General features: G+C 47.5%; 1 protein-coding gene across 4 annotated transcripts; it reads right to left on the bottom strand.

Moving 5' to 3' along the window:
- Positions 1–3,825: 3,825 nt before the first annotated feature.
- ATP5MC1 (ATP synthase membrane subunit c locus 1) lies at positions 3,826–6,948 on the bottom strand. 4 transcript variants are annotated; one of them, XM_005597469.4, is made up of 5 exons: positions 6,831–6,948; positions 6,206–6,253; positions 4,986–5,063; positions 4,401–4,582; positions 3,826–4,043 (listed from the first exon to the last, which is right to left on the bottom strand). In XM_005597469.4, exons 2-5 carry the CDS (start codon positions 6,242–6,244, stop codon positions 3,929–3,931), a joined length of 414 nt encoding a protein of 137 aa, XP_005597526.1. In that variant the 5' UTR covers positions 6,245–6,253; positions 6,831–6,948; the 3' UTR covers positions 3,826–3,928. The 4 variants fall into 4 exon arrangements, with proteins under 4 accessions (XP_005597526.1, XP_001499319.2, XP_005597525.1 ...); XM_001499269.7 differs by having other exon boundaries at positions 4,401–4,579; positions 6,761–6,890; XM_005597468.4 differs by having other exon boundaries at positions 6,761–6,883.
- Positions 6,949–11,521: the final 4,573 nt, after the last annotated feature.

Raw genomic sequence — 11,521 nt, 5'->3', positions numbered from 1 at the left:
CTACTTTTCATTTTAGTGGTTTGGTTACTCATCTGTCTAGCTACTGCTTATGATGTCCTCCAGGGCAGGAAGCATGGAGCACCCACCTTGTATCTCTAGGACCCGACATTCAGTGCGTCTGCAGGATTGGTGAACAGAATGGAAATGAGGACACGGTAGCCAGTTGCCCTTCCCCTGGCCCTGGATCTTTAGGATTTCATCCCTTCCTCCTCAGACAGGCTCATTTTCTTTCCAAAGGGCTGAGCCAAGTTCACATGAAGAATGTGCAAATCAATGCCTGAAGGGCTGCAGAGGGTGGCAGCCACTTAAAGGACTGGCTCACCACCTCCCGAGGGAACTCTAGGAGGCCTCTAAGCTGGCGAAGAGGAAGTGCCAGAGAGAGGCTAGCAGAATGCTGTAAGTTGGCATTGCTTAGTCCAGTGCTCACTGACTTTCTCAAGCCAACACCTGGCTGCTTTTCACTGGCAGCTTGGCCAGAGGGCAAGAGCGTGCCTTCTGGAGGCACTCCCATGCCCTCTGGGGACGGCTGACACAACGGAAAGGTCTTCCTGCAGGAACTTGGGTCCGCACCTCTCTCCTCCCCAGCACCGCCAGCACTGCGCTGAGCCATCGCCTAGTGCTACAAAGTTTGGTAGCACCTTCCTCATGGCAACTAGGCAAGTGCCCTCCCTCAGGGACAGGGGCCAGCAAGTGTCCTAGAGTTCAGGTCACTGTTGTGCCTCAACCTCTAACAAGATACGTGCTGAAGAACCTTCTCCTCCCCTACCCCAAAGTCCTGTGTCCTACTGCCCTCTGGAGTAGCCCTGTCGCTCCTGGGCCTAGACTTTTGTCTAGGGCTCACTGCCAGGGATTGATGAAGAGTTCCCATCCAGGTCACAAACCCTGGACTAAAAGGAGAAATCAAGTCTTAGACCTGGTGATTATAGGTAATAATAGTTATATTTAAAAATTTAATACAGCATGCATTATGTGTCATCTTATTATGTATCTCTCAATACATCTTTATATTACGTATATCTCATTGATACTGTATATATATATTACATGTATTATCATTATTTGCATATACTTACCTGTATTATGTCATTTTGTTGTCACAATCACTATGAATTGTTCTTATCTCCATTTTATTCATTTATTTTTTGAGGAAGATTAGCCCTGAGCTAACATCCACTGCTAATCCTCTGCTTTTTGCTGAGGAAGAGTGGCCCTGAGCTAACATCTGTGCCCATCTTCCTCTACTTTACATGAGGGACGCCTGCTACAACATGGCTTGATAAGCAGTGTGGCCGTCTGCCCCCAGATCCCAGGATCCAAACCAGCAAACCCTGGGACACTGCCGAAGGGGAGCGTGGGAACTTAACTGCGATACCCCGGGGCCAGCCCCTCTTATCTCCATTTTAGAGATGAGGAAATCAAGGCTCAGGGGAGATTATTAACTTTCCTGTTAGAAAATGGCAGGGCTGGGATTCGCACTCCCCTCTGACTCCCAAGTCCATGCTCTTTGCTTCCACGCTGAACTCTTAAGGTGGTAGTTACTGATTCTTTTTTGATCACTACCCCTCTGAGACTGTAATGAAAGCATTGGAACCTCTTCCAAGAACAATGCACCTCTGTATCCAGCTGCAAATATTTTGCACTAAGCGAACTGGTTCCATCTATGGACCATAGACCCTAGATACAGAACCTCAATGGTAATGAATGAACTAGCCTGGTTGGGGGTGGGGGAGCATTCTCCCTGACTCTCTAGGGTTCCATAGGCCCACACATTCCCAACCCTGCTGATTTGGATTTTTAAGTCCAGCAATTCCAAGGCTATTTGGAGCCCATGATGAAGGGAAATTCTTACCAGCCCCTTGGCAAAAACTAGGTTCCTGGAGCTTCACAGGAAGGAAAAGGCAACCACCTTCCCTGGGGGCTGCTCCTTGATTACCACCAGATGGGTAGTGACCTGGCGAGGATGCCAACCTGCCATCCCAAGGGAATACTGCATTCCATTTGCGTAAAAGCATTACCAGTTAATCCATTGCTCCCTAGGCGATACCTCAGCTGCCAGTTCAACCTCAGTTCCATTCCTTCTCTTTGGTTCTGAGATTCCTGGGCTCTGCTTCAGGTTCTATCACTAGCTTGCTATGGACAACCTGAGAGTTACTCAAGGTGAAGAGGCTAAGAGGACAAGCGGCAGCTTAGGGTAGACCAGTAGTTCTTAACTGGGAGTGATTTTACCCCCCAGCTAGGAAGCATCTGATATTTGGCAACTGGTTGTCACAACTGGGAGAGGGAGGTTGCTACTGGTGTCTAGTGGGTAGAGGCCAGGGATGCTGCTAAACATCCTACGATGCACAAGACAGCCCCTACAACAATGAATTATCTGGCTCCGAATGTGCCATGGTCGAGAAATCCTGTGGTAGAAGACCATGACTGCTGAATGTTAGATGGACGTGGATGGAATCGTTGGCCTGCTCAAGTGTTAGCTGATGTTATTACAGCACTAGCCTCCTCACTTTCCCTCTTCTTGAGCACATAGCGTCTGTACCCACATATTCAATAACGTATGGCATCATTCACTACCGTTTCCACTCTGTTGATGCCCCAAACTTCTCAAGGGGAAGGACCTTAGATTTCTTTGCCTTCCCCAAGACTCCCAGGATGATGCTTCGCACATAAATACCTGCATGACTGTCTTTAAATTGCATGTAAATTGAATCCATTCTTATTGACACATTTTTTAGTGTTTTAACCCTCTTTGCTAGTTGCCCTTCAGCTGGAAGGTGTTCTTAAAGCTAATCAGAAATGTTCTTGGTTTCACTATTTCACAGTTTTGCAGTAAGTTGAGGTATAACGTTTCTACCTAATGGGTCCCACTAATTTGTTATTATTCCTTTTGAAACCATCTGAGACCGGCCACGTCTACCAGCATCTCTGTTCATCCTGTCCATGTTTTGCTCCTGCTAGGGCTTAGAGAAGCAGCAAATGTGGATCGATCAGCTTAGCTTTCTTTTACCTGGGTAATTAGTCCCACTTTAGCCAAGCCAGGGGAGCCTGCTGGGCACAGACTGAGACCACGAGGAGGACGCTGTGTGAAGCTCTCTAAGCATTTCGTGAGTTGGTTTACCCCAAACACCCTTTTTATCCCTAGCAAAGTTAAGATTGTAAATTCTCCAGGAACAGAAACTGTGTACCTCACCTGCTTTCTCAAGAACACCTAACAAAGGCTAACTGAGAACGAAAATGAAACTTACAATTGTGTTAGGCTAAATGCAACAGTTGGAGGCGTACCTCTGCGGCTAAAGTGCTAGACAACTTCTCTGGGACTAAGTTTCCCTATTTGTGCCACCTCAGTTGTGTAGCCAAAATGAAAAGAGATGAGACAGCACAGCAGTTAAAGGTTTAGGCTGGCCTGAGGGGCAATCCCCATTCTGCCCCTTACCAGCTCTGCGATGCTGGAAAGTTATTTTGCTTCCTTAAGCCTGGGTTCCCTCATTTGTAAAACAGGTATAATCATTGTACTCATCATTCATAGGCTTGTGGAGCTACCAAACGTAAAACACTTGGTATAGAGCCTGGTGCAAATAAAACCCCAGCAAAAATGTTATACGTTATTATACTAATTTGGAAAAAAGCACCAATAGCATTACTTAGACAAATCCATGCTCTCCCTGGGAGATAAAGAGAACCCTCCATGTTCTTACAGTCATGGGGGCGCTACTGCTTGGCCCTGAGGAATTCCTAATCACCAATGGCTGACCCAATCCCACTTCCCTTGTCCCATCTTTCCACCAAGGCCCTCTCCAAGGGCAAAGGACGGAGGCACAGGCACATGGGTTTAGAGAAACGTTGTGTTTAATGGTAAAGCTTAGCACACTCCAGCACTGGGCAGGGCCTGGAGTCGAAGCAGCAGGGACAGGTAGGTGACCCCCATGGAGCCTCACATGGCGAAGAGGATGAGGAAGGCGACCATCAAACAGAAGAGCCCCATGGCCTCAGACAGGGCAAAGCCCAGAATGGCATAGGAGAAGAGTTGCTGCTTGAGAGACGGGTTCCTGCCAGGGACAGAGATCGATGACAGCGCAGGGAAAGGAAGGGGTGGGGGCACAGGTGCTGGAGGACCCAGGTCGGTTAGGTAAACGGGGAATGCTCAAACTATGAGAGGGCCTAGCCTGCATAATGGGGAGCGCTCAAACTGGGAGAGGCATTTGGACAAGCAAGCAGAGTACCAACATGGTAAATTTAAGTGAGCCAGGTTGGAAACATATTTAAATTCTGCTTCAGAGGTCACTGTAGAAAACAACAGGTAAGTGAAATCAACCAGAAGCTAGAGGGAGCTCCTCCTGCTGAGGCTTCCCCAAAATAGGGTGGAGTTTACGGTGGGAGATGCTCCTGGCCACTCTCAAACTTACCTGGCATAGCCAATGATCAAGCTGCCAAACACTGTTCCGATGCCAGCTCCTGAACCAGCCACGCCAACTGTGGCAGCCCCAGCCCCAATAAACTTGGCTGCTGTGTCAATGTCCCGGGAGACAACACTGGTCTGGAACTCCCGTCTGGCCACTTGGAATGGGGAGCTGCTGTAGGAAGGCTGCTAAAAGGAAGGGGAGAGAGGAAAGTGGGGAAGGAGAGAGAGGAAGAGAGAGAGCAAGGAGATAGTGAGGCACAAGGACAGGTGGCTGACTCCACACCCTCACCCCACCCACCTTAGCTCGGAAATGTTGGCAAACTGCCTGTCAAGTACAGAATGCTCAGACCGCAGAGCATGCTGGGAATTAGTCTTAGGGTCTGTTTCCAGATGGGGCTAGGGAAATCTCGTGGTTAGGGAAACCTCACTTTTACAAGTTTCTCACCCACAATGCTCACCTTGGGGAACTTAGAACTATTAAAACACCACGGATTCTCTAACTCTCCTCCCACTTTGGCCTAAAGGCAACTCAGCTAACTTGAAGGACCCCTGTCTGGGGAAATTCATCAGATGGTCCATACTCCTTTACCTGGTTCGATGGGATCTCTGGCCTACTCAGGAAGGAGGCAGACACAGGCCTGATTAGACCCCTGGTACAACAGCGGATCTGTAAAATCAGAAAGACACATCCTGCCAAGTCAGGCATGGGAAAAAAACCAACTAATTGCTGAGCTCCAGTCCAAAATGACTACAGGGGCCAGCCTGGTGGTGCAGCGGTCACATGTTCCGCTTTGGTGGCCCAGGGTTCACCTGTTGGGATCCCGGGTGCAGACCTACGCATCGCATTTCAAGCTACGCTGTGGCAGGCGTCCCACATATAAAATACAGGAAGATGGACACAGATATTAGCTCAGGGCCAATCTTCCTCAGCAAAAAGAAGAGGATTGGCGGCAGATGTTAGGGCTAATCTTCCTCAAAAAAAAAAAAAAAAGACTACAAATATTATAAACAGAAAAGCCCAATGTATTTCAAGGTCAATTGATGTATTCCTGTTTCTCCCAGCTAGGCCTGCACCAGAGACAGCTGGCCTGAGACCTTGGTGTACTCAGGAGTGGCAGTATTCCCATTTAACTCTGGGTACCAAAGTTCACTTCAATGGCCACAGCCCTAACATCCAGTAGCCCAGAATGGAACAAAAACCCAGACTACTATCAAACCAGGTACAGGAAGGGTTTGTACCCAGATCACCAAAGGAATCAGAAGGGCGAAATCTTATTTTGCTAAAACGGTACTCACTGTTACACACCCTGAGTGGAGTGGACAGTAAGCCTGGTGAGGCTCCTGAAACAGCCATCTGAGGGAAGCCCTTTGTAATAGGGCTTTCTGGAAATGTTTTTTAGTGCAGTGGTTCCCAAACTTGACAGAACATTGGAATCTCTTGGAGAGTTCTAAAAAACACAGATGCATGGGTTCTGCCTCCATTCTCAGAGTCTGTGCATCCTGGGCATGATTTTTCAAAGCTCCCCAGATGATTCTAACGTGCAGCCAAGGCTGAGAACCACTGCTTCAGAGGGCTGACTATAGCCAAGCCAGAGCGGGGGTAAAGGTCAGATCCAGATTCTCTGACCACATTCCAAATCAAGATAGCTTGGTTTACAGATCCAAATAAACGGGGGTCAACTGCATCACATCCTACAGCCTCCCCAAAGAGCCAGCATCAACAGGGGGCCAAGTTCCCCTCAGTTCATTCATTAAACATTGATGGCTCCCACATCTGGCACTACAGATCACCCCGGAGACGCAGCTTACCAGAGCAGGAGGAATGAGCAGTGCCCCGGTGGTCTGCATTTTTTCAGTCTGCACAAGAAAAAAAAATCCCATTGACAGCCTGGTTGTTTGCTTATGGTGGCGACCTTCAGTCGTCCCCTTCACCCCCGCCCGTCCTCCCTGGACCACGCTCTTCCTTGCACTGTGCCCCAGTTGAGGAGGGCATTAGAGGTCAGAGTGTCCGCGCGAACTCCCCAGTCCACTACGTTCAGCGCGGCGGGTCTGCAAAGGAAGGTCACGGAGATGGGAAGTAGAGGAAGGAGGCCCGAGCCCCAGGAGGGAAACGTAGCGAGAGGATGGTCTCCTGGCAGACTGGAGGAAGACACCGTGCAGGTGCCGTGCAGTGTCCTGCCCATTTTACGCAGCAGTCCTCGGCCCGCCTCAGCCGGGACAGTTAATCGCCCACTACCGTTGGTAACTAACATTAATTGTTAAGGCTATAAACGCCCATCGCCTCGCCCGGACCTAGGGGCAACTGCCCGTCCACACAGCCCAGCCCACACCCCTGCCGATCGCTGGCTTCTGGCCCCAAGTCACCTGCACTCCCACTGCCCCGCTGCCCCTGCTCGGACCACAGCGCTCGCCCCGCTCAAGGTGACTGACTCACCTCCCAGCTTTAGCTCTAGGTCCCAGCGCTCAGTTCCCCCACCCACGTGTCTCGGGGTCCCCCCATTCTCATTGGCCGCAATCCTCCTGCACCCCCATTGGTTAACATCCTCAACTCCTCCTTTCTTATTGGTTTTCCCCAGCTCCTTCCTCTCTCTCCACAGGAGCTTCGTGGCAGTTCCCGCCTCCCTGCGGGTGAAGGCGGGGTTTTCCTCCGATATCTGGCTTCCGATTGGTTGATCTCTGAAATGCTCGACCATAGAGTCGGTGGGACTCAGAGGTTCCATAAACTCCCGCACAAAATGGCGGCCAAGGTGGCAGCCGCAGAAAAGGCGGGGGAGAGATGACCGGACGGCTTACGCAGACAGACACATGACCTTGGCCCTGAGCCTTCATTCGGGCGCTCGGACCTTGAGGCGCTTTGCATGTTGGGATTTGTAGTCCGGTCGGAAGCCCCAAGGACGGCTGAGATCCCGCGAGACGTTCCTCCTCGGGCTGGGAGAGCCAACGCCTTTGCAGCAATTCCCGCCCTGGTGATTTGTGGAAAGCTTGCTTCCGCCGTGGAGCGTAAAGGCGGCCCGCTGGCCTTGAAAGTTCGCTAGTGGGCGAGCGCGCCTTTGTGGGTCTCTGCCGGTGTTCAGCAGTACTGGACCACCGACCGGATGCTTTCTAAAGTATTTCTTATATTGTGAAAACAACATTCTAAGGATAAAACACTTCCTACCTCGATAGAAAAACGGGCAAAGGATAGGAACAAGCAATTCATTAAAGAAAAAATATAAATTAAAGACTGTTTCATTAATCAAAGAACTAGAAGTTTAAACGCAACATTTCGCACTTATCGAAAGAGCAGTTTTTATTTATTTATTTATTTATGTGAGCCAGGCACTCCCCTAACCTGCTGGTCAGAGTATGAATTAGAAAGCCTTTCTTGAAAGCAATTGACGTTTATTTATTGAAAGGCCCAGAAGTTCTTGGGAAATTGAGAGCCTTTAAACTACATCCTCTTGGACCCACGAACATCACTTCTTCAGGAATCTATCCTGAATTAAAAGTCAGAAATGTAAAGATTCTCTTCAAAAGATGTACGTTGCAGAGTTTGTAGACATTGGAAACAAGTAAATGGTAAATGGTTAAATAAATTATATCTTCACTTGATGAAATAAGCTGATATTTAAAATCATGTTTCTGGCAAGTGTTTTACAGTGAGAAATTTTCATGATGTAAGGCATGAAAAATGCAAAACTGTATACCACTGTGAAAAAAATATGGAAAAAAGATTGGAAGAAAATTAAGTTTTAATAGTTCTGGACCATGTAACAAGGTTCATTTATATTTTTGTGAGGATGTATTAAATTTATAACAAAAATATTAAAAATTATACTAATCTGGGAAATCGGAACTCTGGACTCTTAGAAAAATATTTTAAGATTGAGGCCTAAGATAGCCTGCCAGCATAGTGTAATGGAACTAATGGAGTTTTGAAATCACACAGATTTGAGTTCCTATCATGGCTCTGCCATGTAAATGGATATGTGTATCTCTGAGCAGATTACAGAATCTCTCGTGGCTTTACTATTAGAAGCTATTGTTTATTGAGCCCTCCCCAGGTGGCAAAGCATTGTGTCAGGTGCTTTCACCTGTTATGTAATTTAATCCTTACAACAACCCTTTAAGCAGGAATTATTATCCCTGTTTTACAGATTTCCCCATTTTACAGAACATCTTTCTCCCGTTTGGCATATTTGGTAAGAGGTAAAGTCAATATTTGAACCCAGGTCTGTCTGGGTCCAAAGCACAAGCTCTTAACCATTAGCTCGTGGGCCTCCCTAAAATTGAAGAACCTGCAAAACAGGGTTAATGCTGTTTCCCTTACAGCAATCTGAGACAAAATAAATGCCAGGCCTAGGTTGTTGGTTGGTGAATATTCCCTTTCTGTGAGTGCTCTAGGACGACTTATATTTTCGTGTGGATCATCCCTGACTTTGGCTATATTTCTTAATTTTGTTTTCACATACAGATTTGTCACATAGCTGTACTCATAGCACACATTCAAAGTTGTCAAGTTTTTTCCTGTGACCTCCTGGAAATCAGGCAGTTAGGTGTCAGGTTTAGAACACAAATTTTGGAGTTTAGCAAGCTGGATTCAAGTCCTGGCGGTGCCACCTACTGCTGGATGATTTGGAGCACTGCTGGATGATTTGGAGCAAGTCTGTCTCTCTTTTTTTTCCTTTTTGAGGAAGATTAGCCCTGAGCCAACATCTGCTGCCAATCCTCCTCTGAGGAAGACTGGCCCTGAGCTAACATCCGTGCCCATCTTCCTCTACTTTATACGTGGGATGCCTGCCACAGCTTGAGGTGCCATGTCCGCACCTGGGATCCCAACCAGTGAACCCCGGGCCGCTGAAGCAGAACGTGCGCACTTAACCACTGCACCACTGGGGCGGCCCCTGGGGGGCAAGGCTCTTAACCTGTCTAAGACTCTGTCTTCATCTATAAAAGGGAGATACTCCTTTTTCAACAGGATTGTTATAAGGAGTAAGTGAGATAGTATATGTGGAGGTGATCTTTTAATTACTGAAGTAAAAAGTCCTGGTGAACCAGAAAGGCTGGGTGAAGTGGAAGGTAGTTGGGAAACCTCAAATCCAGAGCTGACATCTTGGGAGTTATACCAGCTGGCTTGGAGGAGGCCAGAAAACTTCTGTGGGAACTCCGAGAGAATTCCCGAGTTGGCAGAAATGCTTTTGATGAAGGCGGCAAAGGGCAAACTTGTGGATTATAAACCAGCAGCTTCCTCTTCCCAAGGTATTTCTGACTCTTCAAAACCCACCTCTTCCAGCTGGAGTCTCATCTCAGATCTTCTCTCTTCCTTCAAGCCCAGTCGTCACTCTCACTTTAGGAATTCAGTTCAGCAAACATTTTTGAGCACTTAACAGTTCCAAGCATGGCACTTGGTGCTGGGAATACACGGATAAATAGGGCCAGTTTCCACCCTAAAGAAACTCAGAATTAGCAGGAAAATAAATATGGAAATAATTAATTAAAACTGTTGTCTTAATGAGCACCACAAGAAAACTACCTGCAAAATACACAGAAGGGAGGGACGAACCCCATGTGGAGAGAACCAAGGAAGGTCTTTTAGGGAAAAAACATTTCTGGGCTGAGTTTTGAAGATAAATATAAGTTAGCTAGATATGTGAAGGGAGAGGGTGAGAATGGATGAGGCTGTTCCAGGCAGAGTGGACCACATGTATGAAAGCCCAGGAGAGTTGGCATATCCAGTCTTAGACCAATCAGCCGCGGCCAGGGGACAGCTCAAATATGATGCTGCACCTCCATTTCCGGCAATATGGCTGGACTAAATATTCTGAAAAGCCTCCTGCCACAACAGCTAAAAATGCTGCATAAAATATCACAAATATATTTTTAAATGCATAGCCTTTAATGCATAGCTGTTTTTGACAGCTAAAAGAAAATGTATTCTATATTATATCCAAATTACCAATTTCCCACAGTCCGAAAAAAGACTTCCTCTGCCAAATGACCCAACTGGTGATGATATATTCTGTAGCAACAATGGTAACACATATAAAAGGAGGGTTTTTTGGTGGGGGAAGGGCTGGCGGGAAGGGAAGAGATGATTCATGATGATAAATGCTAGCTTTTAAATGCATAGCTGAGCTCATAAGAAATAAGGAAAGTCCTTAGGGTCCCCAAACAGAGAGAGAACATATAACCAGAGCAGTAAACATGTAGCATTAAACTGGAGCCAGCATGGCTGGGAATACAGTGGGATAGAGAAAGGGCTGTTAGTCACAGAAATTGAAGTGGCTTGAGTTTTAATCCCTCATGGAGACAGAAGGGTTTGAGCCCTGTGTAAGATAGGGAGTTGGAATTGAAATTTCCAAATAAAGCTAAGATCTTCAAAAGGCTATAGGGCCAGCCCAGTGGCCTAGTGGTTAAGTTCGCACACTCCGCTTCGGCAGCCCAGGGTTCACAGGTTCACATCCTGGGTGGAGACCTAGCACCACTCATCAAGCCGTGCTGTGGCAGCGTCCCACATGAAATAGAGGGAGGTTGGCACAGATGTTAGCTCAGTGACAATCTTCCTCACACACACACACAAGGCTATACCCTTTGAAGGGTGGACTTAAAATAATCCATCCACAGGGAGGTAACAAGGAAGCTTGTCTGCCTATTCCAGGCTCTGGGTGGAAAAAACTTTCCCAAGAGTTTATAACTACAAGACTATACTTTATGTTGGCTTTGGATTCAAATCTATACCCTGTGGTCCAGGAATGTCCAGGCAAAGGAAGTGGCAATAAAAGTGATTCAGGGGGCTGGCCCCGAGGCTGAGTGGTTAAGTTCGCGTCCTCCGCTTCGGCAGCCAGGGGTTTTGCCAGTTCAGGTCCTGGGCACCGACATGGCACTGCTCATCAGGCCATGCTGAGGTGGCGTCCCACATGCCACAACTAGAAGGACCCACAACTAAAAATACACAACTATGTACTGGGGGGGCTTTGGGGAGAAAAAGGAAAAATAAAATCTTAAAAAAAAAAGTGATTCAGGACAGGGGATGTTCCTGGGCTGAAACAATGTAAAATGCCTCGGGACTGCCTAGACTCTAGTCCAGATGCTCGACTTACTATCCAGGCGATCTTGGGCGAGTCGATTAACTTCTCTCTGTCTCCA

This window comes from Equus caballus, chromosome 11 (genome assembly GCF_041296265.1).
Source record: "Equus caballus isolate H_3958 breed thoroughbred chromosome 11, TB-T2T, whole genome shotgun sequence".
Classification (NCBI taxonomy): Eukaryota; Metazoa; Chordata; class Mammalia; order Perissodactyla; family Equidae; genus Equus; species Equus caballus.
Note: the sequence above shows the minus strand (reverse complement) of the source record. Positions and strands in the feature narration are given on the sequence as shown.